General features: G+C 43.7%; 2 protein-coding genes across 2 annotated transcripts in view; one reads left to right on the forward strand and one right to left on the reverse strand.

Moving 5' to 3' along the window:
• LOC147019385 (uncharacterized) lies at positions 1-26,074 on the forward strand. The gene is made up of 3 exons (XM_085899871.1): positions 1-150; positions 23,857-23,943; positions 25,024-26,074. Exons 1-3 carry the CDS (start codon positions 84-86, stop codon positions 25,329-25,331), a joined length of 462 nt encoding a protein of 153 aa, XP_085755997.1. The 5' UTR covers positions 1-83; the 3' UTR covers positions 25,332-26,074.
• The window catches only part of LOC147019384 (uncharacterized), a 63,738-nt gene that overhangs the window by 14,407 nt on the left and 23,221 nt on the right, over positions 1-26,110 (reverse strand). The gene's annotated exons all lie outside the window — the stretch shown is intronic.

Here is a 26,110-nt window from a genome sequence, read left to right on the forward strand (position 1 = left end):
GTGTAAGATTAGTTGGAGGAAAGGTTGAAGAAAAGAATCGTGAAGGTGTATGGTGAAGGTGGGTTGGCTGAAGTGGAAGGAAGATGGTGGATCAGCAGAAGGAGGAAGAAGAGTCATTACAGGAAGTCACGTGGTTATGTGGGGTGAAAGGTGAGTAGGGAAAAGGTTTTTTTTTTCTTTTATATTTTATTTTAAGACATGAAACAGATGGTATAGTTGGGAGGGTTAGAAGGAGGGTGGAGGGAAAAGTGAAAAAAAAACAAAAACTGATGGTAATGTGGAGAAAATACAATAAACATGATCGTGTACATCGACAGGAAAATCGGAAGGCCTTAAGGCAAACCTGATATGACAAACTGGTGAAAACTCACCAAACTAGCACAAGTTTTGAAACAAAACCGAACTAGGAACACACAGTAAACATGGAGGCAACAACATAAACAGGCAAAATATGGCAAACAATGACTGGCAACTTATCTTTGAGAAAGTCGGCAGAGATTCATGGAGAGAACCAACCATCGCTCAAAATCTGGAACCGGAAGTCAAAATAACGGCGCTTTCAGCGAGCGAGTGTCGTACGCCACATACCGTACGCTCACCCCTCAACTCATATTGGCTCAGGCAGTGGCACATCAGAACCTTAGTCAGGAGAGGGAGAGGAGCTTGAATTCTACATGCGTGTTCATTCAATCTTGACCTCAAACCCTGGCTGCTTCAATAACGAGGAATAAAGAGGAACTTTGACACAGAAGGAGGCCATTTGGAAATTTTGTTTTGTTTTGTTTTGTTATTTTTACTTATTTATTATTGGGATGTGGAGGGGATGAAGGCAGACCCTCTTACAGACATCAGGGATCACAGCTTCCAGCAGACATTAGAATCACTACACACGTATGCTATCACCCATCACATAAAGCTTCCAGCAAGTTCTGTCAATATCCCAGTGCCCTTCTATCTCCAATGGAGGGGTACAGGGTTCTATCCCAAATGTGTCCATGTGTCTATCTAATTCCAATATAAACCTACCTTCTCTTTCTCTTGCCACTACCTTTCTAGGGGGACCATATTCTATGCATTAACTGCTCTCTGATTGAAAGACTCCTACCTTAATACTGTCTCACTCTCCTTTACTCTCAGGCGAGGGTGCCCAGAACTATCATTGTCTATTCTGCTGATAATCTTATTGATGCTTTACTAAAGTCTAAGTAACCAGATCTGGATTGGGTGATGCAAGTTCTATTAAATATGGGCTTGCCTTAAACATGTACCTTCCGAACCGAAAACGCATACAGTGTGTCGGCCTCTTTCGATGTAAAATGGCCGCTCGGTGCACTCGTGTGTTTCGTTGCATGTTCCCTTTCATTTTGCAGTCTTATTTTTTTCTGCTCCGGCACCCCTCTTCTGTATAGGTCTGTATACTTGACAAGCTCTTTTCTAGTTTGATGTATTAGCAGCGATTTGCCCATGGTTTATTGAAGTATTTTCAAAGTGTAAGCACACACCCTCTCTGTGTATACAAGTCAAAATTTATACTACGACCGGAAGTCTCCTTTCTGTAGAAACTGCTCAACATGTTATAAAAGCTGACAGATATGATGTGGGATCATTGATAAATGTGGTATGATGATTGATTCACTGTGCATCGCCATGAAGCTGATCAATTTGCGGCTTGCTTGTTTGCACGTGATCCTTATGGGGTTTCCCTACATGTTTGTTTTTTTATTTTTTATTTTAATTTTAAACTAATGTTTGTTGTTTAACTTGTAATGAATAGTTTTGGATCGGGTTCACAACCCCAGTGCCTGTTCATTTGAGCACAAGTCAAAGTTTGCTTTATTTTGAATGTGTTCATGATTATGGCTGGCGGGATGGCTAATTAGTCCAGCTACTCACCTCTAAGCTGTCTCGCCTGAGTTAGAATCCTGACCCAACTATAAACTGTCACCTTGGTGTTTCGTATGTAAGGAGAGGTATCAATGTGTGCCGTCCCTCTGATCGACATAAAGCCAGACGTTCCGTCTGCTAACACTGGTGGACCAGCATTGGTCGCTGGCACCTGAGCAAATTACAAATTCCTGCCCTGATCGACTGCTGCGAATGAAATGGCAAACCACTCAGCACTCTTCTCAACTTGTCCATCTCCTTTTAAGGCTCTACAATTTTACCACTCAATACATTAAATGTACAATTGGGATAACTGAAACATCAAATCTATCTTGGAAACCTCACATTTTACAATTAGCAAAGGATGCTTCTAATATACTAGGAGTCCAGTTCAGATGGTGCCAATTCTTGTCATCTGAACAGTTGTTCCCGTTATATAAAGGATTGATTCGTTACTGTTACCCCTCAGCCCGAATTGGCTAAGGGGTATTGTCGTCACAGGCGTTGTCCGGGCGTCTGTCAACTTTTGGTTTCCGTCAATTTCGAGGAGAACGCCTTGTCCGATTAAATCCATTTTTACAGGGTATGTTGGGGTTGAGTAGAGGAAGGTTTCTTTCAAAAATGGGCACACTGCGATTTTCAATGTGGCCTCCATGGCAGCCATCTTGAAATTGGTTTCCGTCGATTTTGAGGAGAACGCCTTGTCCGATTAAATCCATTTTTGCAGTGTGTGTGTTGGGGTTGAGTAGAGGAAGGTTCCTTTCGAAAATGGGTGCGCTGCGATTTTCAGTGTGGCCGCCATGGCAGTCGTCTTGAAATTGGTTTTCGTCAATTTCAAGAACGGCTTGGCTTGTCCGATTAAGTGCATTTTTGCAGTGTGTGTTGGAGTTGAGTAGAGGAAGGTTCCTTTCGAAAATGGGCATGCTGCGATTTTCACTCGCCGCCACGGTAGCCATCTTGAAGTCTGATTGATTTTCGATATGACGTCCAACGTGCTCTAACTGACTACATCATCGTGATATCACTGCTTCCTTTTACAATGCATGGGCTGAGGGGTTTCGACCGCTTTGCGGAGCTATTTTATGAAGTACTGCTGTCACCATTGGGTAGGTTCTATCTCCACTTATTTAACAGAGTCGAGTATAAAGCAATCCGACTTATCAACTTTCCCAATCTGACCTCAAAACTCGACTTGCCTGAATTACACAGTAATCTTGGCTCTCTTTCCCTTTTCTATTGATATGACTTCGATTTCTGCCCCCGATAACTGGCTGCTTGTGTACCTCCACCATCAGCTAGACCACAAAATACTCGGCAAGCCAGGACATCGAATGATTATTGTGTCACTGTTGGCACCTCAAAGGTGGGACGTTATAATGTTTGTGACTTTCCCTTCACTGCTAAACTCTGGCAAGGGTAAGTGAAGCTCACTGTCCCGAACCTCTCTCGATATGTGCAATGAATATATGGCACCACATTCTGCCATGTGTAAAGGAAAATATAGTTTCCAAACTTTGTGATATAAATAGATATATACATACATTCATACATACAGAGAAGCAATCGTCCAAGAAACGCCAATGTATTTTTCTATCTTTCAAAAGTCAGCTATCCATTATGAGTAAGAAATACATTAATGTATTATTTAATTATATATATATATATATATATATATATACATATATATATACATATATATACTGTATATACCTCAGTAAATTTTTTTTGCCATGTCTTGTAGTATTGTGAGTTTCATTTGCAGAACTAAATTCCCCAAGTAAAGATGTGGACACATGATATGTCATGCCGCCTCTTGCTGACGATTATACAGACATCCGAGCATCGAACTACTGCGAAACTTTCTCGGTGAAACGTTTGTTTTTTTTTTCCATCCCTGGCCTATAGTGTGCTTTACATTTAAGTTTTGCAAAGTAATTATAGCTCTTTCAATGCCTCGTTGGTCGATAACAGAGTGAGACAAACTCCTCACGTCTTTTTGCTGTCGGAGATGTTTTTCGCTCGCTACCGCATACCACCTGTTGCACGAATCGTCCAGAAGCTCGGCTGCCTCTACCGGCTGTCATCACTTCCAAGAGGACGCATCGGGTCACAGCACGCCGCTAGCCACGAGTTCTTCTCGAGTTCCCGTCGTGTTTCCATTGCGTCCCTCAGGAGTAAGTAGTTGCTCATGCAGAAAGCTCAGTTATTACAAAATAATTTCCAAAACTTTATCCTCACGCTTTTCCACCAATGACGCACAAGATTGATGTGTATATTGCAGACATGAGTCTGGGTAAACATTTCGTAAACTTCAGAATGGTTATGGAATTGAAAGCAGGATACGAATTCAAGCAACAAAAGAGATTGATTAGATCTGTCTTATAATAAGTAGCATTTCCATTGGAGGACCAATCACTCTAATCAAGGAATGCTTCCTTTGTTTATAGTTTCCTTTTGTAAAGTTCCCATTGGCCTGTTGTCCCTGTCATGCTGAAGAGCAGGTGGGATATTGGAAAAAGGGCGGTTCGTACCCACAGGGGCTCGAGACGCCCTGCAGGCAATGCGTGCGGGCCTGGTCGAGTGACAATGGAACCCTTTCCACTGCGAGTTGCCATGACGGCACGCCATATGCTGAGTGAGCCCCCACCACATCCCACTCCTGCCACCAACCTCTCAACAGAAGATGCTCCCAGCACTTGAATAATGCATGTTTCCAAATCCCGCCCATTAAAGCAGACCCAGCTCCGACTGTTAACGTCGCACGCGGTTTTCTCCCCACTGTCCATCCCTACACTTGGATGGACAGGCAATTAGTCGAGGGATGTGAGAAGCACTTCCCTCTTCCTCTCATCCAGAACCACACGCTCAATGATCAGCGATATTTGTGCACCAAAGAACCACCAGCCCATTCGGTCAATTCATGACATCATGTTACTTTGGAGTTCCTTCACTTAGAAATCAAATTGAAAGGCCAAATGCGCAATATAATACCGACCACGTGCTTCTGACATATTCGCAATGTTGACGAACGACAAGTTGAATGAAAGGAAATTGGATGGAATGACCATTGTATCCCAGAACCTATACAGTTTTTAAAAATAGTTTCCTTATGTGTCGAACACTTGTACGCAGCGACAATTTTGTTTTACGCTCATAATGAAATAGCCTAATGCTTATGAATTCATTTTATTCGAATCACCGGTTATGAGGGGAGCTTATCCAGTTAAGAAGTTTCAGATTCAAAAAGGAAATAATCAATATCGAGACAACAACAATTATAAACTTTGAAAACTATGTATTTATGTATATATATATATATATATATATATATATATATATATATATATATATATATATATATATATATATATATATATATATATATATATATATATATATACATAAACATAATCAGGTGGGGCCAATAAATAACCTCCTTTCACAGGTAAGCCGATCCAAGTGCCAAAGGTTGAATAATCAAAGGATACAGTTATTCAGAAGGTAACATAATGATTTTACATCTGACACATTCTGAGGCTCATAGTACAACCGAGCCTACATAAGTACCCAGCAGCATACGGACATTATAGTGTCTACATATGTGTACTTTTAATGTGAATTACCTCGTATAAAGATATTTGGAAACGATGGATGTATGTACGGTGTCTTCAGAAAGTATTCACACCCCTCGACTTTTGTCACATTTTGTTGTGTTACAGCCTGAATTAAATATCAATTAAACTCAATTTTTTTGTCACTGATCGCCATAACATATCCCATAATGACAAAGCGAAACCTGTTTTTTCGAAGTTTTTACAAATTAATTCAAATGAAAAGCTGAAATGTCTTGCATCTATAAATGTTCAACCCCCTGCTCCACACCCCCCCCCCCCCCACCCGAGTTAATACTTCTGAGAAGCCCTTTGGCAGCAATTAAAGCTTCGAGTCTTCTTGGGTATATCTGTATCAGCTTTGTACAGCTGGATTTGGGGATTTTCTCCCATTCTTCCTTGCAGATTTACTCAAGCTCTGTCAAGTTGGATGGGGAGCGTCACTGGAGAGAAATCTTCAAGTCTTTCAACAGATTCTCAATGGGATTCAAGTCTGGGCTTTGGCTGAGCCACTCAAGCACTTTCACATTCTTGTTCTGAAGCCATTCCAATGTTGCTTTGGCTGTATGCTTGGGGGTCTTTGTCCTGTTGGAATATAAATCTTCACCACAGTCGAAGGTCTTTTGCACTCTGAAGCAGGTTCTCCTCAAGAATTTGCCTCCATTTGCTCCATTCATTATCCCCTCTATCCTTACAAGTCTCCCAGTCACTGTAGCTGAAAAGCATCCCCCATATCATGATGCTGCCATCACCATGCTTCACAGTACGGATGGTGTTATATGAGTGATGAGCTGTGCTGTTTCCACCAGTTGAAGTGTTTTTCATTCAGGCAAAATAGTTCAATTTTCATCTCTTCAGACCACAGAATCTTTAGCCTCATACTCTGAGTCTTTCACGTGCCTTTTTGCAAACGCCAGGCATGCCGTCATGTGCCTTTTTCTCAGGAGTGGCTTATGTTTGGTCACTCTCCCATAAATCCTCGATTTGTGAAGATCTGCAGAGATTGCTGTCCTTCCGGCAGGTTCTCCCATCTCAGCCACGTAGTTCTGTCAGAGTGGTCATTGTGTTCTTGGTCATCTTGCTGACCAAGGTCCTTTTTGCCCAGTTGCTCAGTTTAGTTGGACGGCTAGCTCAAGGAAGAGTCTGGGTAGTTCTATATTCTTTCCATTTCCTAATGGCAGAGCTCACTGTGCTCTTGGGAACCTTCTAGAAATTATTTATACCCTTCCCCAGATTTATGCCTCCTCACAATTCTATCTCAGAGTTCTACAGACAGTTCCTTGGACTTCATGGTAGAATTTCTGCTTTGACATGCACTTTCTACTGTGGGACCTTATATAGAAAGGTTTGTTTCTTAGATATTGTTTTCTTATATAGAAATAGACAGAGCTGCCATAGAAAGGGTTCAGCGCAGGGCTACTACATTGATTCCGGGCCTAGCTAGACTCAGCTTTATACACCAGAAAGGAAGCAGTTACGAGGAAATATGATGAAGATTTTTATGATAATGAAAGGTCGAGATAAAATAAGTGAAGATGAATTATTCAGCTGGGTAGACAGTGATAGGACCAGGTGCCAGAGCCTGAGAAGAGGAGAGTTAATATAGTAGTAAGGCAGGGGACTTTTACTCAAAGAGTAGTTAATGCATGGAATGGTCTCCTTGGAAAGGTCATGGCAGCAGATACAGTAGATACGTTTAAATTGTGAATTGATAGGTACCCAGAAGTATTGAAGGGTAAACGGATTTTGGCATTGATCGAAGGGTACAGGGATATTGGCTGGACTTTTAGGTAGCTTCAATAAAGATGGGTGATTTTTTTTTTTACATCTCTGCGGAGTGTTATGTCTGTAGTGGTCTTGTGAAGAGGTGGTGTGTGATTGATGTTGTGTGTTTCTCACCCAAGAACCATCTTTGCCCATTCACCCCCCTTCCCCCCCCTCAAAAAATTGCTTTCTTTTTTTAATCCAAATAATTAAAATACATAAATTTTTCTTTTGACACCCTTTGGATACCCCTGTGTGTGCCACATTCTCTCATCCATATTCCACCCCTCATTCCCTCAATAATGAAATTGCGTTGTTTTGACGGATAAAATTGGTCTTGTGTTGATGTTGCACAGGCATGATGGGCCGAATGGCCTCCTCCTGCATCTAGTTTCCTTACAGTGTATCCTTGTGTATCAATCATTGTGTCGGGTATTGTGTTATATTAATCATCGAATTATATTATTTTCTACTTTCCATAGATGTGCAAACCAGTGACTGATCCTACACTCCACCTGCGTGCGCAAAAAAATGCACATAACTTGAAATTGGGTGAATATTGATGCTTGTGAAACTCCGCATGCACTGTCCGGACCCAACTGATGAGGTATCATTCAGCATTATGCTTGCTGTGGTTACGATGTTTACCCCGTTCAGACACAATCCCGCAACTTGCATTTATATAGGTACAAATAGATAACCCGGTCCCACGGGGTTGTTGAAAGGGAATTAGTTCCCAATCGAGTGTGGAATATTTATGGTTACTCAGAATGTCCTTTGACAGGATAATGGCAGGGTCCTGTGAAAATTCAGCGTCATGTAAAATGTGATTTCAAGTCCTCAACCCCTTTTTTCTTAAAGTCCTCAATACCCCTATCCACAATGCCAAGTCCACAAGCCCCCTCCCAACCCCAAGATCTCAACCCCCCTTTCTCAACACGATCCATTGTCTGCCTCCCCACCACTCCAACTCTCTGTCCCGCAGTCCTCCTTTGTTGTTCAATCCCCCCACCCAACACCAGGTCTGCAACTCCCCCTTTTTCTTCAAGTCGTCAATCCTCCCTACCAACCCCCCACCCTCTCACAATTTCAAGTCCATATAATCGCTACTAACTGTTAAGACTGCTCAGGTTTCTTGGTAAAGTTTTTTTTGTTTGTTTCAGTTTTTCTCTTTTTTTTAAGAGTTTTTTTTTTTTTTAAGTCACCAACTGTTGAGGCTACGAAGGTTTCTCATGGCCACACACTGGCAAGGTAAAGTAAATCGAGGAAAAATAAATTATTCCTTGAGTGGAATTGGCTGAATAGTTTGTGGTTATATATATATATATATATATATATATATATATATATATATATATATATATATATATATATATATATATATATATATATTTTACTTCTGGTTGGTGTGCGAAACCAATGACTGAGCCTACACACCACCATTGTGCGCAACAAAATGCACGTAACTCGAAACTGTGTGAATATCAACATTTGTAAACCTTCGCATGCACTGTCCGGACCCAAGAGCTCTTAAATGAGGTATCATCCAGGATTGTATTACGTGCTACGTGCTGTAGTCACAAAGTTTACCCCGTTCAGACACAATCATTCAAATGCATATCCAGTATGAGTAAATATCACCCTTCGCATGGCTGATGGGAATACCAAGAGTGGGGGGGAGGGGAGAAAGAGGGGTGAGGGAGGGATGTGTGTGTGTGTGTGTGTGTGTGTGTGTGTGTGTGTGTGTGTGTGTGTGTGTGTGTGTGTGTGTGTGTGTGTGTGTGTGTGTGTGTGTGTGTGTGTGTGTGTGTGTGTGTGTGTGTGAGAGGAAGAGGAAGAGGAAGAGGAAGAGGAAGAGGAGTGGTGGAGTGAGGATGGGGGATCGAGAAGGGGTGGAGAAAGAGAAGGCAGCATACCAGGGAGAAAGTGCTTTCATTCGTCAATTGCGAAAGCAAACTTCTTGTTGTTGCAGACTTTGGTTTCTTTGAATCCACATTCTCAATCGTCACTAATAGACACTCTCTCTGGTGTTTGGTTTTCAAATGTTTCAGCATATTGGACATATTACAGTGATAAGCAAAGTCTATTGAACAAAGTGAGCGTGCAACTTTGGGACTGTCTTTTTTAACCTTCCCAAAATAGTTCCAAACCACACTTTTGGACCTTTTGAATGACATGTTATCAAAACTTTATCAGTTGATGAATTGCTTCTCCGTCCATCAACAAAGCTTTACTGGCCAACTCTAAATGCCTTGCTATTTATTGAAAAGGACCAAGCCCTTGGGGCATTTTTAGTTTGAAAGTGACTTCCTTTTGTTGCTATATTGCAAATGGGATGCCCCAAGGGTGTGTTTCCTTGCATATAATACATAACTAGGCTATGTATAACTGGAACATGCCCAAAAGGGCTAAAAAAAAATTCGGAAGTGGGATGTGGGAGAAGGTAAGTGTGAGGTGAGGGAAGGGAAGGCAGATGTGCGGTTGAGTCAGGAGACGACCACCGCCCAGGCACGTCCGGGGACAAACACTGTCCGAACACATCCGGCGTATCGAATAATGTGTGAATACAACAATATGGACGTTTAAAATAATCTATAATAGAAAAGGAGTTCGGTCTCAGTGTGCCAGCATTTGTCCCTACGTGCGTCCGGTCGGCAAGAATTGTCCAAGAGGGGATACTAATAATCGAGCCCAATCTGCAAACAGTACGACATACTGTAGGTGAGTAAGGTGAGGATAGAGGGGCCAGTTTCAATTTGCATTAAAACAAAACTCTTCCTCCTTCATCTTCTTCCTCACTTATAATAATGGCGAGTCACATTCAATCCAGTTTCTCCGATCGATTAGATGCAGAAAACGCTTGCTACATTCAATATTCTTCTTTTCAACATTTCCATTTTACTCAAATAACAGTGATATTCCTCACTCACCTCATATAACATATAACAGTAAGACTCCATTCACATAACATATAATAGCAAGACTCTCTGCCCTCTCTCACCATGCACTGCCCTCTCTCCCACACACCTCCAGGAATACCCCTGGCAACGGCATCTCCTCCACTCCCACCTCATGTTTATATGTGTGTTGTGCCGTCCCGCAAACAGTGATAACTCCAATTAAGTCTCGCTCTCCAAAAACATGCAACAACTTCTATCCTCTCATCCCGACTCTCTTCCTCATATGTGGTGACTTCAACTGTCATCATGCCAGTTGGATGGATGTGGGTACCTCTCTCACCTGCCATGGTGCTTCAGCAAAGGATTTCTGTGACTCATTGGAACTGACTCAATCTGTCAACTTCCTGACCCGCATCTCAACCAATGGTACGAGATCTCTTCTGGATCTGATTTTGATCAATTTCACTGAAAATATCTGCTGTTCTTTCTCCGCTCCAATCAGTTCATCTGACCACGTCCTTGTCAAAGTGGACATCTCTGGCTGTTATGAGAGAACCACCTCAGCACCGTCAAGTCTGGCATTTCACTCAGGCTGACTGGCAGGGACTTCAAGCAGCCATCAAACGTCTAGACTGGTCTCCCATCTCTACTTCCTCCAACATCAACTCGTCCTGGGAATTCTTCCATAGAAACGTGCTCTCTCTCATGCACAGATTTATCCCATCTCGTCTTCGGTTGTCCTACTTTCCTCCTGCCAATGGTGCACTGAAGCTTGTGGCGTGGCAGTTGTCCTGAAACAACTTGCCTTTGCCTCATGGAAAGCAAACCCAACTGAGGGTAATCTCAGTTCCTTCCATAAAGCTTGGAACAAGTGTGTGTCTACCCTCAGGAGAGCCAGAAAACAACATCTAATCTCAAGTCTGAACTCTCAAACCTGTCTCCCTCCTCCAAATCCTGGTGGTGTCTCGGTAAGTCTGATTCTGGTGTATGTTTGCCCTCCATCCACTCCCTTACCTCAAATGGCCGCACTGCTGATACGGCATGTGAAAAGGCTGAATGCATAAACTCCGTGTGTGCTTCTAAATCTTGTGTCCTAAACCTATCCCTTTCTCTACCTACCTTACCTAGTCACATCAACTGTCCCTGGACTATGTGTACTTTTCTCCTGACAAGGTGGAGAGTTTGCTGTCAAAACTTGACTCAGGTTCTTCAACCGGTCCAGCCGGCATCAGCCCACGTGTCTTGAAAACCTGCTCTTCTGCTCTTGTTCACTGTCTCTCTTATCTATTCACCTTCCCATTTGCACAAGGTCATCTGCCATCTGCTTGGAAATCAGCAAACTTACTGCCCTGCATAAAAAGGTGCAAAAACAGATCCCTGCAACTACAGACCAATCAGCCTTCTCCCAATCATCAGCAAGGTGATGGAATCCATCATCGCTTCAGACATTAAATCCTTCCTCTTCTCCAACGGCTTTATTTCCGATCATATTTTGGATTCAGACCAGGTCACTCGACCCTGGACTTGCTGCTCCTGCTTTCCCAACAATGGATGGAGGTCCTCAATGCCAGACATGAAATCAGAGCCATATCCCATGCTTTTGATATGGTCTGCCACCCTACCCTGCTCACCAAACTCTTCTTCTGGTTTCCAAGGACATCTCCACTCATAGTCCACAGACTTCCTCTCCTGTCACAGTCAACGTGTGGCCCAAAATAGAGTTCTCTCATCCCCTCTTCCTGTTCAGGCTGGAGTTCCTCAAGGCAGTGTTCTGGGTCCTGTTCTTTTTCTGGTTTTCATCAATGATCTCTTCGACTCTCTGGAAAATCCTCTATATCTCTTTGTTGATTACCACACCCTCTGCCATACCATCTGTCATCCCTCAGATTGGAAACCAGCAGCCTCTTCAATCCCTACAGATCTGGATAAAATTACAAGCTGGTCCAACACGTGGAACATGTCTTTCAACCCTGAAAATCTCACACTCTCACTATGTCTCTCCGAAAGCACCATCTGGAACCCCCCACCCCACCCCATCTACTTTCTCAACAATCCTCTGGAAGAAGTCCTTTCATTTAAGCTTCAGAGTCTCACTACTATCTGTCGTGATCTTTCCTGGGAAAGCCACATTTCCAACCTGGTCTCCAAAGCCAGTCGCCGACTGGGAATTCTCCATCGGGCAAAGTCCTTCCTCGGCCCACCTGAGCTCCTGACCACATACAAAGCTTTGTTCTGCAGCCTGATGGAGTCCTGCTCTCTCCTCTGGGCTGTTACTCCCACCTCTCACCTTTCTCGGCTCCACGCTATGGAAACCAAGGCATTTAGGATCATTGGTCTCTCCCACGATAAGGCTGAGTCCTATAATTAGATACTATTTTTAAAAGGCCGTTAATTATCTTCAAAAGGGGTGTTTTAACTAACGCCAACAGCCCACCATCCAATTTTCACTCTTGCACTTCCTTGGAGTTTTCTTAGTGTGCACGCAAAGTTTCAGGCTGATCGGTTTTATAGTTTTGGAGTTAAGGAGGAGACATACACACTAACACCTGCACACTGACACACACAGACACAGACACACACACAGACACAGACCCACACACTGACCCACACACTGACCCACACACTGACCCGCACACTGACTCACTGACACACACACATATATATATATATATATATATATATATATATATATATATATATATATATATATATATATATATATATATATATATATACATACATATATATATACATACATACATACATACATACATACATACATACATATATATATATATATATATATATATATATATATATATATATATATATATATATTTATATATATATATACATACATACATACATACATACATACATACATATATATATATACATATATATATATATATATATATATCTATATATTTATCTTCTTCTTTTATCGTCTGGTTCCGGTTTTGGAGGACGAGAGGTCTCCTTCGGGGCTCCCTGCTGACGTTCTCAAAGTTAAGTTTCCGGTCGTTATTTGTCCCGCTTTAACTGTTTAATTTTCTCACCTACATGTTACTGTGTGTTCCTAGTTCGGTTTTGTTTCAAAAATCGTGCTATTTTGTGAGTATTTTTGTCGACGTTCTTACCTGGTGTTTGAGGCCTAAGCCTTGGCCTAGGCTTGAGGCCTACCGGTTCCACTCAGTGTTCGATCGTTTTTTTGTTTTGTTTTTTTGTTTTTTCTCCCCATTACCTTCAATTTCTATCCTCCCCATTACCTTCAATTTTCATCCTCCCCACTTTCCAAACATCCCCCATTCTCCCAACTAATCTCTTTCTTATCTCAAAAAAAATTAAAAAATAAATAAATAAATAAATAAAAAATATACCCAACAACAACAACAACACGCTCACCTTCTCCCGTTCTGCTTCTTCTTCTTCCTCTTAACTTCCTCGTCTTCTTCCTCGATTTTTTTCTACACTTCCATGACCTTATCTGTTGAACTCTCTCAAACATTAATATTAACAACAAAAACGATCTTATAATGCTTCATCTTCCTCTCTCACACATGTGGTACTCTTTACTGTTTCACAATGCACTACTCTTCTGCTATTTCAACAGACTGCTCTCATTTCGACCTCTCCTTCAATCCTTGCCTAAAAAATCCAACTATTACAGCGCTTTTTCTCTCCATTCTCTGAATTCGCCTTCATTGCATCCATCAAGAATTGTGTTAAATCGCATCTCTGACCTAAAACTTTTAAAAACCACAGTTTGCCATGGATGTTCGCTTTCCATCAACCATTCTTTTTTTCCAACTTCAGTGCCAACTCACCCCCCTCACCCCTCACTCTCACTCTCAAAGCAACCATCCCACTCTTCTCCCTCCAAGCCTCCCTCCCATCTCTCTCAAAAATTCCCCCTCACCTTTCTCCCATCTTTCATCCCCCTCACTCATCCCTCTCAAAGTTGCCCCCCCTCTCATCCAGCAAGCTACCTCCCTCTACTGCCCTCTCACCTCCATCTCTTCACTCCACCTCCTCAAATCCTCAACTGCCTTCTTCCTTGTCTCTTGTCCCCCCCCTCTTCCCCAGCACCACAGAGCCTTTTCTCCTCATTCGACCCCCTCCCCTCGCTATTCTGCAATACCCCACACTCTTTCAACAACCCTCCTTACCTCTCTCCCTCGTCCCTTGTCCTACCCTCCCCCTCCCCCTTCCCCTCCACCTCCTGCACCCAAAGCCTCCTCCCCTACCTCTTCATTAAAAGTGTGGACTTCAAATATCCGGGGCCTTCGCTCAAACCTTTCAGATCTTTCCATACAGGTTGCCACTGACAAACCAGACATTATCTGCCGAACAGAAACTTTCCTCTCCCAAGACGTGTCTGACTCCCAAGTATCTCTCCCGGTTACTCCCTCTTACGGTATGACAGACCTGAGCCTCGTCCTGGTGGAGGTGTTGCTCTCTTCATCAAAGACTCTATTTCTCACTCTCCATGCACTGCTCTCACTCCCCCACACCCCCAGGAATACCTCTCGCTTCGGCTTCCCCTCCACTCCCACCTCATGTTTATATGTGTACTGTACCGTCCACCGAACAGTGATGACTCCATCTACACCTCACGATCTGAAAACATGGACCATCTTCTATCTTCTCATCCAAACTCTCTCTTCCTCTTATGTGGTGACTTCAATTGTCATCACGCCAGTTGGCTAGGTGTGGGTACCTCTCTCACCTGCCATGGCACCTCAGCAAAAGCTTTCTGCGACTCATTGGGACTGACTCAATCAGTCAACTTCCCGACCCGGATCTCAACCAATGGTACTCCATCTCTTCTGGATCTGATTTTGACAAATTTCCCTGACAATATCTGCTGCTCTTCCTTCGCTCCAATTGGTTCTTCTGACCATGTCCTTGTCAAAGTGGACATCTCTCTGGCTGTTATCAGAGAACCACCTCACTGCCGTCGAGTCTGGCATTTCACGCAAGCCGACTGGCAGGGTCTCCGAGCAGCCATCAAACTTACAATCTGGTCTCCTATCACTACTTTCTCAAACATCAACTAATCCTGGGAATTCTTTCAAAGAAACTTGCTCTCCCTCATGCACAGATTTATCCCCTCTCGTCTTCAGTTGCCCTACCCTTCCTCCCGCCCTTGGTTTACTGAAGCTTGTGGCGAGGCAGTTGTCCTGAAACAACTTGCCTTTGCCTCATGGAAAGCAAACCCAACTGAGGGCAATCTCAGTTCCTTCCACAAAGCTCGGAACAAGTGTGTATCTACCCTCAGGAGAGCCAGAAAACAACATCTTTCTCATCTCAAGTCTGAACTCTCAAACCTCTCTCCCTCCTCAAAATCCTGGTGGCATTTAATCAAATCTGTTTCTGGTGTATGTTCCCCCTCCCTCCCCTCCCTTACCTCAAATGACCGCACTGCTGATTCCACACGTGATAAAGCTGAATGTCTAAACTCGGTGTTTGCAGCTAAATCTTGTGTCCTAAACCCATCACTATCTCGACCCACTTTACGCAGTCGCATGCAACTGTCCCTGGACTCTGTATCCTTTTCTCCTGACAAGGTGGAGAGCTTGCTTTCAAACCTCGAGTCAGATTCTGCAACCGGTCCAGACGGCATCAGCCCACGTGTCCTCAAAGCCTGCTCTTCTGCTCTTGCTCACCCTCTCTCTGTTATATTCACCCTCTCATTTGCCCAAGGTCATCTGCCATCTGCTTGGAAATCTGCTAACCTCACTGCCCTGCATAAAAAAGGTGCAAAAACAGATCCCTGTAACTACAGACCAATCAGCCTTCTCCCAATCATCAGCAAGGTTATGAAATCCATCATCGCTTCAGACATGAAATCCTTCCTCTTCTCCAATGGCTTGATTTCCAATCATCAATTTGGTTTCAGACAAGGTCACTCTACCCTGAATATGCTGCTTCTGCTCTCCCATCAATGGATGGAGGTCCTCAATGCCAGACAGGAAATCCGAGCCGTATCCCTGGACATATCACGTGCTTTTGACACAGTCTGGCACCCTGGACGACTTCCCAAACTCTCTTCCCATGGTATTCAAGGCCATCTCCACTCATGGCTCACAGACTTCCTCTCCTGTTGCAGTCAACGTGTGGCCCTAAATGGAGTTCTTTCATCCCCTCTTCCTGTGCAGGCTGGAGTTCCTCAAGGTAGCGTTCTGGACCCTGTTCTTTTTCTGGTTTTCATCAATGATCTCTCCGACTCTCTGGAAAATCCTCTATTTCTCTTTGCCGACGACTCCACCCTCTGCCGTACCATCTCTCATCCCTCAGACCGGCAAGCAGCAGCTTCTTCGCTCACTGCAGATCTGGATAAAATCACAAACTGGTCCAACACGTGGAACATGTCTTTCAATCCAGACAAATCTCACACTCTCACTATGTCTCTTCGAAAGGACCATTTAGAAAACCCCTCCATCCACTTTCTCAACAATCCTCTGGAAGAAGTCTTTTCTTTCAAGCTTCTGGGTCTCACTATCTGCCATGACCTTTCCTGGGAAAGTCACATTTCCAACCTCGCCTCAAAAGCCAGTCGCCGACTGGGAATCCTCCGTCGTGCAAAGTCCTTCCTCGGCCCTCTTGAGCTCCTGACCACTTACAAAGCTTTTGTCCGAAGCCTGATGGAGTACTGCTCTCCCCTCTGGGCTGGTGCTCCTGCCTCCCACCTTTCTCGGCTTCACGCTGTCGAAACCAGGGCATTTAAGATCATCGGCATCTCCCGCAATGAAGCTGAGCCTTTGGGCCTCTCACTCAATCACCGTAGGTTGGTCGGTGGTCTTTCCGTCTTCTACCGACTCCTCTCCAGCCTTGCCCCCCCCTGCTCTCTCTGCGATTTGTCCCCATCACATTTCCACAGGGCGCTCAAGGTCCGCCAACAACCCCCTTCTGGTAAAACTCCCAAAATCACGAATCACTTCTCATCTTCACTCTTTCATTCCTCTTTTTTTCCCGCCTTTGTAATAAAGTTCCTCGCTCTATTCTTTCCCATTCTTCACCCCAGGCTTTCAAGACGGCTGTTCACCACCACCTCTTATCTTCCCCCATCCAAATCCTCGATCTTTTCTACCCCCGATAATCCACCCAAGCCCACTTCCTTCGGTTCCCCTGCTTTCCTTCCTGAAAGTCCCTGCAATGTCCATCTTCTCTTCGCCATGTTCCCCGTCCCATCCCCATCCCTCTCCCTTCCACAGTTCACCTAATATGTCTGTTCCCCACTGTTTTGTCCCTTCCACTCCCGCCCCTCTTGTCTCATGCCTCCTTGCTGTGAGTTGTGTGTTGGCTCTCATATGAGCCTCGACCAGGGTATACGAAAAAAAAAAAGCTGCTCCCGTCAGGGGTCGCCACAGCGGATCATCCGACATTATCCGCATAATGATTTGGCATAGGATTTACGCCAGATGTCCTTCCTGAAGCAACCCTGGTGGCCTCTTACGACACAGGGATATGGTACACCTATTCCAACCGGGGCATACACTGGGCCCAGTACACAGGTACTCATTTCGCTGACCTCGGAAGGATGACAGGCTGAGTCAACCTCCTGGTGTGTATTAATTCAAGCGGCCAACGGGGCTTGAACTCAGGACCTTTTTGGATCCCAATCCGCTATCCTAACCACTACGCCAACACCAGACTGTGTGTGTGTGTGTGTGTATGTATGTATGTATGTATGTATGTATGTATGTATGTATGTATGTATGTATGTATGTATGTATGTATGTATGTATGTATGTATGTATGTATGTATGTATGTATGTATGTATATATATATATATATATATATATATATATATATATATATATATATATATATATATATATATATATCCTTGTATGAGGTGTTTTTACAATTTTAACCTGGGTTTCCCTAAGCTACGAGACATCGCGTCCCATGAGAACCCGAAACAGGCAAACCAATGATTGCCCAAACAATTTTCTTCCTGATGAATGACTTTTAAAGTGAGATTTAATTTGAGATGCAAAGTAAACTTCCTGAATGGTGTGCAGCAAATTAGGGCACCAGTGGTATATAAGGGGTTAAAGGGCAAAACATGCTTTATTTCTCCTGTTATGGACAGCACATCTGTACATCACGGAACTTTTAACCCTTGTGCTGTGCTGGAGCAAGCAATTAGTTTCGCCTTGAGAGCTCCCGGTGACTTTGCTGCCCTGTCTTGCAACAAGCAGGCCCGCATTCATTTCCCTTCACCGGTCAACTTCTACCCCCCTCCTCTGCCCCACCCCTCCCATTTCATTGTACAACAAAGGCTGGAAGCGGGCAAGAGTTAATGAGGAAACTAAACACCCTCCTGACACCTTGGAGGTGGTTTTTGTGTTCGGCTATGGTAATTTGTCAGCCTAATGAAAACATGGCTACACACTGGCAAGACCCTCAAATGTAATTGGGTGGAGATGATGCATTTTTGGGAGGTGGGAAAAGGCTCGAGTAGGCGACGCCTTTTGATGTCATCGCCCGGTGCGGCAGAGTCGCACGCGCACGGGTCCGTGTGTTGGTGCTTCGGCCATGCCGTACAAGACGGTGGCTTCACCCGCGTGGTCATGCCGCATTATTGGAGCCACTTTGTAGTTGTGACGTCTGCTCGTGACGGTGCTTCACTTCGGTGTTTTATATGTATAGCAGAATTTAAGTTGCACGCTTCAAAGCAAAACACTCCATCAATAAGGCACTTATTTGAAGTGTATGATCATGTAATAACTCTGGGCCCCTGTATAGTAGGCTGGCAGTCGTGGCTCCCATGATAGATGGAACATTTCTTGCCTATTGAACCGCTCTACAGAGCAGTGTGAGCAGCGCCATTAGTTGATAAGGGAGGCCGCCTGCGTATCAATCACCGAGGCACACCCGTCGGCACAACGCACGGGGCTCCTTTTTATCTCTGACAGGAGGAACACATCACGGGCTCTTTATGATTATTAGTGCAGACATAAGCAGGAAACAAACGCGTCGAGCGCACCTTCGTAATTACCCCATTGACTTTCTAATGCGCAGGGGCTGTGCCTGTACCGAGGCCCCGGGGGCTTCGCCGTTGTCCCCTATGAGTCGCGCGACAGCCCCTCGGGCAAGGTATCGTCACCCCGAAGGCGAGCGGCAATGTACGTAAGGACGTGGAGGACGAGGTAGAAGAGGAGGTTTCGGAGGAGCAGGACGAGTATGAGCAGAAAGAAAGAGCATCCGAGGCAGCATGTATCTCATGATGTCCGTGAGATTGCCAAGATTTATGAGCTGGCTCAGGCGTCATCTCGCACTGCTTGAAATGAGACTGCCAGAAATTATGGTAATTGAGCGACTGCAAGTGAAATGTCACAAAGCTTGCTATTGTTCCATCTCGTATAGGAGGCAGATAAAGTTTCCCTTCGACCTGACTTCTGGGAACATAGTATGAAAAATTCATACCTTTCATTAAGGTCATGTTTGTAAAGGCGCCAAGCTGATACAGGTTACGGTGGATAAAGTAAATTCTTTAAAATCTTTAAAGCAAACGCCCTCGGTGGCCCTATTGCATAATGCTATTTGTCCTTTTCGATTGTTTTTTTTTTCAAGCATCTCACGAGGAGAAACTAATTACCGATTGATTTCTTCCATCCTCACCAAAGCGCACCTTGTGTGATCGCCGGAACGACTGCTGAGGATGGAGGTGTGAGTGAGCGTTTGTGACCCGGCGACGGATTATGTCGACCACCACCACCTCGTCTTTCAATTAGACACATCAGCGAGCTTCGAGAAAGAACTCTAATTTTGGGGACACATTGATATTGATATATATATATATATATATATATATATATATATATATATATATATATATATATATATATATGTGTATATGTATATGTATACACACACACAAACATACATACATGTAGTCACGAGAAGAGGTTGTGTGTGCGAATTACAGATGCCGTTCCTTTTGGTTTAATTTGGTTTATATAACAGGCCTGAACGAAATAACTACACTAACCTAGCACGCTCTATATTGATGACCCAGGAGGAAAATAAAGAAAATTTGAATCATTCTATACACGGATAATTTTATTCCGCTTTCCAAAGTTGATTTAATCGAATGTAGGTCGGGAAGAACAAAGGTCGTTGAATTTAGCTGTTCCTGTGTGTACCTCGAAATCTAATTAGACCTTTGATCTTACTTGATTTCCATAGATTTATAGCGAAATCTAATCTGATTACTGTCCGCTCGGGCAGCCGTGTTCAAAAGGAAACCTTATTTCGCCGGTAAGCTTCATTTGGAGTGCAGAAAATGAAAAGCTCTCTCCCGGCCTATACCGCCCGTGCAGATGAAGTTGACTAGTCCAGGTCGACTTTCTTTACACGCCTCGTAATGAAGCGTAGCACTCTGCTTTGACATCTGGCCTGCCTCAAAGGACCACATCGCCATTATGTTTTTTTTACGGTTTGTAATCCTGACCTCCTTGTACAGATTACGATACGGGGCAGAATATTGCATCGATCCATGAGGCTGCGAAAGGTGGTTTCAAGGGGTGGGTGGATTTAAGAAGCGGTAAAAGTATGGTTGGCGATCACAAATCTGCCACTTGAGACTTTTCCAGAGGGCTGACAATAAAGTGCAGGTGAAATGGCCATTTGTATACGGTTGGTACGACACAGGGTATTGAAAACATTTGAGTGTTGTCGGGTAGTCGCTGCAGTTGGGTTACCCGTCGAACGCTTCTTCATGTTACGAGGGACTGGGAAATGTAGGTATGCTCAAATAGTTTCACATTCACCTGGCAACCATCCTGTAATATCATTGTTTCCATTTCCAAGCTTCTTCTTCCACTCCTTGGAGGCTATTTGGGAATAAATAAATAAATAAATACATTTAATAAATAGTAACGATTTGTGGCGGCGCTTTGAGAGGTCACATAGTCGAAGCATACTTTACAAACGAGGTGCATTTACCTTATTCGATACCTTTAAATACACCGAATCGAGAACAATGACGTCACGTGGAGAAACCAGGGACAACGATGAATTTCCACCCAGGCAACCAGAACCGAAGAAGGCAGAGTGTGTGGATCTCGCACACTCTCGTTTGATAAATGCACGAATCTTATTACAATGTGGTATTACTGATACACTCTTGTTAATAATATACATTGTTACTCCTTTCACAGCAGTAGGACTGTTAAAACGCGATTTTGTGACGAGTGTGCAACTGACGTCACAGACCATGTGACAATGGAATATTGCGCACAATAGAAAATCCATTGTTTCAGGGGCGACCGGAGGTAATATAGATTGGACCGAAGGGATTTTGGTGTCGACGATCGCTTCGGCCCTTACGAAAGGATGAATTGAGACACGTCTCTCGGCCCACACTGACATTGCTACGACCGTGAGCCGGTGGTGCGACCTTGTCTTTTTGGGGTTCAAATTAGATGTCTCCTCGTCAGATGCACACAATTGCATGTTGGGATACAGTTTAGGCATTTCAACCTCCAAAAAAGCTCTTCATTTCCAGGGGACGTCGGCCGGTGCGAAACGGCGTATCCGTCACGAGGAAAGGGCGCGGAACGCCGTGCTCCTTTTACAACACCATGTTATTTATACTGAACCTGTCATGGAAAAAAACTGTCAGCTAACCGCTTTCAAATGGCCAGCGATGACGCCGTTATTTTCTTGAAAGGCACCGATGTTAAATTATTCACAATCAGTTCCACTAAGTACTTTGTCAAGCCGTGTGTGAAAAATACAATGCGGGAAAATGCATTTGTTACTGCGGGCAAAATTGCCTCTCGGTGAAGAAGGAAGGGACGCTTTTTTCCTGTAACATTTTGTCATAGCTTGTCACCGTGGATAATGGAACACCTGCCAGAGCATAAACTTCCAGAAATATACATGTAAATGAGAACACTACGTGTAATATAATACAATGGAAGTCCTTAACGTGAGCGAAACCCCCTGAATATGATATGGAGATTGGAATTACAATTACGTCTGTCCTTGACCCGACAAATGCAACATTTCCAGAAGGAGTGTTCACCGGCTGTTGAGGTTTTCCATCCAGTCTGATCGGGGTCCGATATGCAAAGTGAGCTGGACGCACTGTTTGAAGAGGGTCTGGGCTCAAAGGGTTGAAACCTCGATGATCTCAACGGTTGGAAAAGCCGTCGATCAGTCGTAAATAACGGAGTTATTCGGCCGAGTCCGAGTGAAGCGAGCTCGAGGCCGTTTCTTCCTGATACCTGAAACCGTGCGTACAGAAAACACATTTTTGGAACTCCGGCCCCATTTTCCATCCAGTCATCATGTAACTTTGTTGAAACGTTCTCCATGGATAGGCGCTCCTACTGTATGTTGAAAGTCTCGTGTCAATTGCTGAAGCGTTTGCAGAGAAAACCAATTTAAAACGAATAAAGATGGAAAAATTGAGGACAAAAGAAAAAAGTGATGGAACATAAGTTCCTGCTTTGTGAAACCGTGCAACACCTGCCTGCAGAAAATGGGTTTTTTAATTTCTTTTTGCAACGCTGGCCACAATTTCCATGCAATCATCATGTAAGTTTGCATGACGCTAGTTGTTTTTACCATTGCACACATTTCTTACTTCGTTAACTTGGTGGTGGGATGGCTTTGAAGGCCATAAAATACAAGTTGTTGAGTCTTTCCTTCATGTTGGGAAAGGAGGTGCACAGAGCACACTGCACAAACGCAAGCACGTCTACACATGGCGTTCAAGATGGTTCAATCCCAAATTTTCGTCTTCTTCACACAAGGGTCTCAGCCGACATTCCACAACATGGTTAAGGATCGTTGTGAACACCAATTACTAGTTGCTTTCGGCATACAACTATTTGGAGGGTTGCTATTAAAATTGTGTGTGTATGATCATAAGAGGTATATGGCACAGAGAAAGCTTGTTCCTCAAAGGGTCCATTTAGTGAAGAATTAATGGCTTCAGGATAAGGCATGGCAGACAGAGCAAGAGTTTGAGAAGGAGGCGAGTGTCTTTGGAGCATGATCAGATGTGTGGGAGATCAGGCGTAGGAGAGCCAGGTTCATCCTGTCAAGGTACCATGAGTGAGAGATCAGACAGGAGAACTCTGCAGGGGCTGAGATGTCATGATTCACAAATGGCATCGTCACCACTCTTCAATGATCAACATCCCAATTATGTTTAGTGAGCAGGTGATCAAACTGGCTGATAAGGACAGGGATGTTGCATCCACCCAATAAAGAACAACTTTGTCAGTCTTTAGGCAAATGCAGAGAAAAATAGCCTGCCGGTGGGGGATGGTGGATACTGCCGGAGATGGTAAGGTTTGGTGGAAGAGAGCTCAGACTATGTGCTAGATTTATTTCAAACAGTGTGGAAAGAGCAGCGAGTCCCTGTAAAGTGGAGAGATGTGGTGATATTTCTAATCCTGAAGATAGGTGATTTGACAGGATGTGACAGCTGACAGGGGATCAGTTTGCTCGCTCTGAATGACAAAGTCTGTACGTGTTCCACTGCAGAAGATTATTGAGGTTGTGCTTCCAGACTCCTAGTGCAGGTTCAGAAAAGGTAGAGGATGTATTGCCATGCTTTTCTGTGACCAAAAACTTGTGGAGAAGACCTATGAGCACAGAATCAAGATATTTCTGCTCTTTGTAGGTTTGTGCAAAGCTGATGATTATATCCCCCCCCCCCCGACAGGCTATGTGGATGGTGCTAAGGAGGTATTCAATTCCACCTGTGATGGTTCACCTCATCAGGTTTCTGCAAAAAGGCACGATTGTAGAGGTGAGTGTGATTTGTAATGCAACCCCACAGATCCAAGTCAATAACGGACTTAGGTAGGGATGTACAATTGCCCAAACCATATCCAGTACTCCTCTTCAACTTGTTATCGAACAGTGAACACTGTCAGTTGCTTGAGGTGAAAATACTCCACAAGTACATTGGAAAGATAGTAGGGGTTAGAACAAGATCTCCAGGTCTGATAACTGTGACTGAGATACTTTCCGTTGATGCATGTGTCGTCACTACCTCAAGAGCTGATATGGTAGAGATGGTGGAGGTGTTTCTGAGAGTGACATCTCAGTGGAGATTGAGAATGACTGTACCAAATAGCTAATGGCTCGGTGGCTAGGGAAGGATTTAGAGAGGTTTATGTGGTACCTATCCACATAGATAAGAGATCCAGTGAAGTGGTCACTGAGTTTAAGCTCCTCAGAGCAATGATAACCAGTAGTGGGGATGGAGAGAGAGAGAGAGAGAGAGAGAGAGAGAGAGAGAGAGAGAGAGAGAGAGAGAGAGAGAGAGAGAGAGAGAGAGAGAGAGAGATAGAGATAGAGAGAGAGAGAGAGAGATAGAGATACAGATAGAGATAGAGATAGAGATAGAGATAGAGATAGAGATAGAGAGAGAGATAGAGATAGAGATAGAGATAGAGATAGAGATAGAGATAGAGATAGAGATAGAGATAGAGATAGAGATAGAGATAGAGAGATAGAGATTAACCAGAGGATGGGTTATGCCTTAAGAGCTTTTGGTGCACTACATAAACCTGTCATTAAAAACAGGGACCTTTCAGCAATGACCAAACAGTTAGGACAAATCTATGGATCAGAGGCATGGATTATCAAGAGCAGGACCAGGAAGAAGCTTGAGGCCTTCCATGATAGAGACATGCAATGCATACTTGGCAACACCAGAACACAGAAGATACATAATGCAGCAATGGAGGAAAAAGTTTGGAATTCACTGTTCTTTGGGTTTTGACATCACTGTACTGTTGAAATGCAGCCAAAGATGATCAGATCATATGATGGGAATAAGTGATGACAGGATTCATAACCAAGTTCTTCTCTTTTTTTTTAGGATGGCTACTGCAGACATGGCCTACCCATGGGCCACAGTTGAGGTGGAGAGACGAAGTTAGGCAAAACGTGAAGAGCTTCCAGGTTAATGAGAGTACATCGAGCCAGACGATTCCAGACAGGGGCTTGTTGAAATCTGTGTCGGGAGAATCTGAAAATATTCACCACCATTCAAGAAGAAAGATGTCTGGAGAAACGTGCCCTTTGACACCAAGGCGCATGCTCCACACGCTTTACATGGTCACCCCTCCCCCCCTTCTAAATGCCAGGCGTGTGGCCGTATATTCCTGTCCGGTGGTCAGCACATGAATCATTGGTGTGTGAAATGTGCTCTCGCCCAACTCTGCAAGAGAGGGTAGTATTCGAGCCAAGATATGGAAAAAAGTGAAAGGCTATGTCCTCATAGAAACATCCCTGTCCTTATTGAAACAAGACGGGAATATCTTGAGCGGTTTCTGTTGAAACAAGACGGAAACATCTTGAGAGGTTTATGTTGAGAGAAGACGGTAACATCTTGAGAGGTTTTTGTGACAAAAACGACATTGTACAATTGATTGCTGTCTTTTGGCAACATCCAGGGAAGAGGTTACTTTCGCGTTTGCTCACATCTGGGTCACACCTGTAATTGTGATGTCATGAGATAGAACAATGATTACTTGTGATGAAGCTGATCACGAAGTCTGTGGTTTCATTATCGTTATCATTTCCATTTCTGTTGTAATTGTACGAAGTTGGAGTTTTATTGATTTTCATATCTGGACTTTGACACTCATTGATCATTTTCATATTGATTTTTATTTTTCGTTGTTCTACTTCTGCTGACGGACTTTAATTCCTTGTTTTTAACTTCTGTGGATTTGGATTTTTATTTATTCCACTTAAATGAATTTGGACGAGTCTCGGTGGTGTAAAGCTTAAAGTGTCTGCTCTGATTCTGGGAGGTTGGTGGTTCAAAGGTGGTTCAAATCCCATCTGAGTCACAACAAAGACCTTAAAAAGGTTCATGTGTTGCTTCTTTGTGTGATGTTCAGCATTTAAAAGGATGGAGACATTGCTGGGAAGGCAATGTCAAACCACCCAGTATAACC

Source organism: Eptatretus burgeri, chromosome 10, assembly GCF_056783735.1.
Source record: "Eptatretus burgeri isolate ZD-2024b chromosome 10, Ebu_testis_v1, whole genome shotgun sequence".
Classification (NCBI taxonomy): Eukaryota; Metazoa; Chordata; class Myxini; order Myxiniformes; family Myxinidae; genus Eptatretus; species Eptatretus burgeri.

Bases quoted from the DNA above. Each gene is read 5' to 3' on its own strand.
- LOC147019385 (XM_085899871.1), top strand. From the start codon at position 84: ATGGTGGATCAGCAGAAGGAGGAAGAAGAGTCATTACAGGAAGTCACG. The intron at 151-23,856 runs GTGAGTAGGGAA...CCCCCCCGACAG, and splicing joins GTGGTTATGTGGGGTGAAAG to GCTATGTGGATGGTGCTAAG. The intron at 23,944-25,023 runs GTGAGTGTGATT...CTTTTTTTTTAG, and splicing joins AAAAAGGCACGATTGTAGAG to GATGGCTACTGCAGACATGG.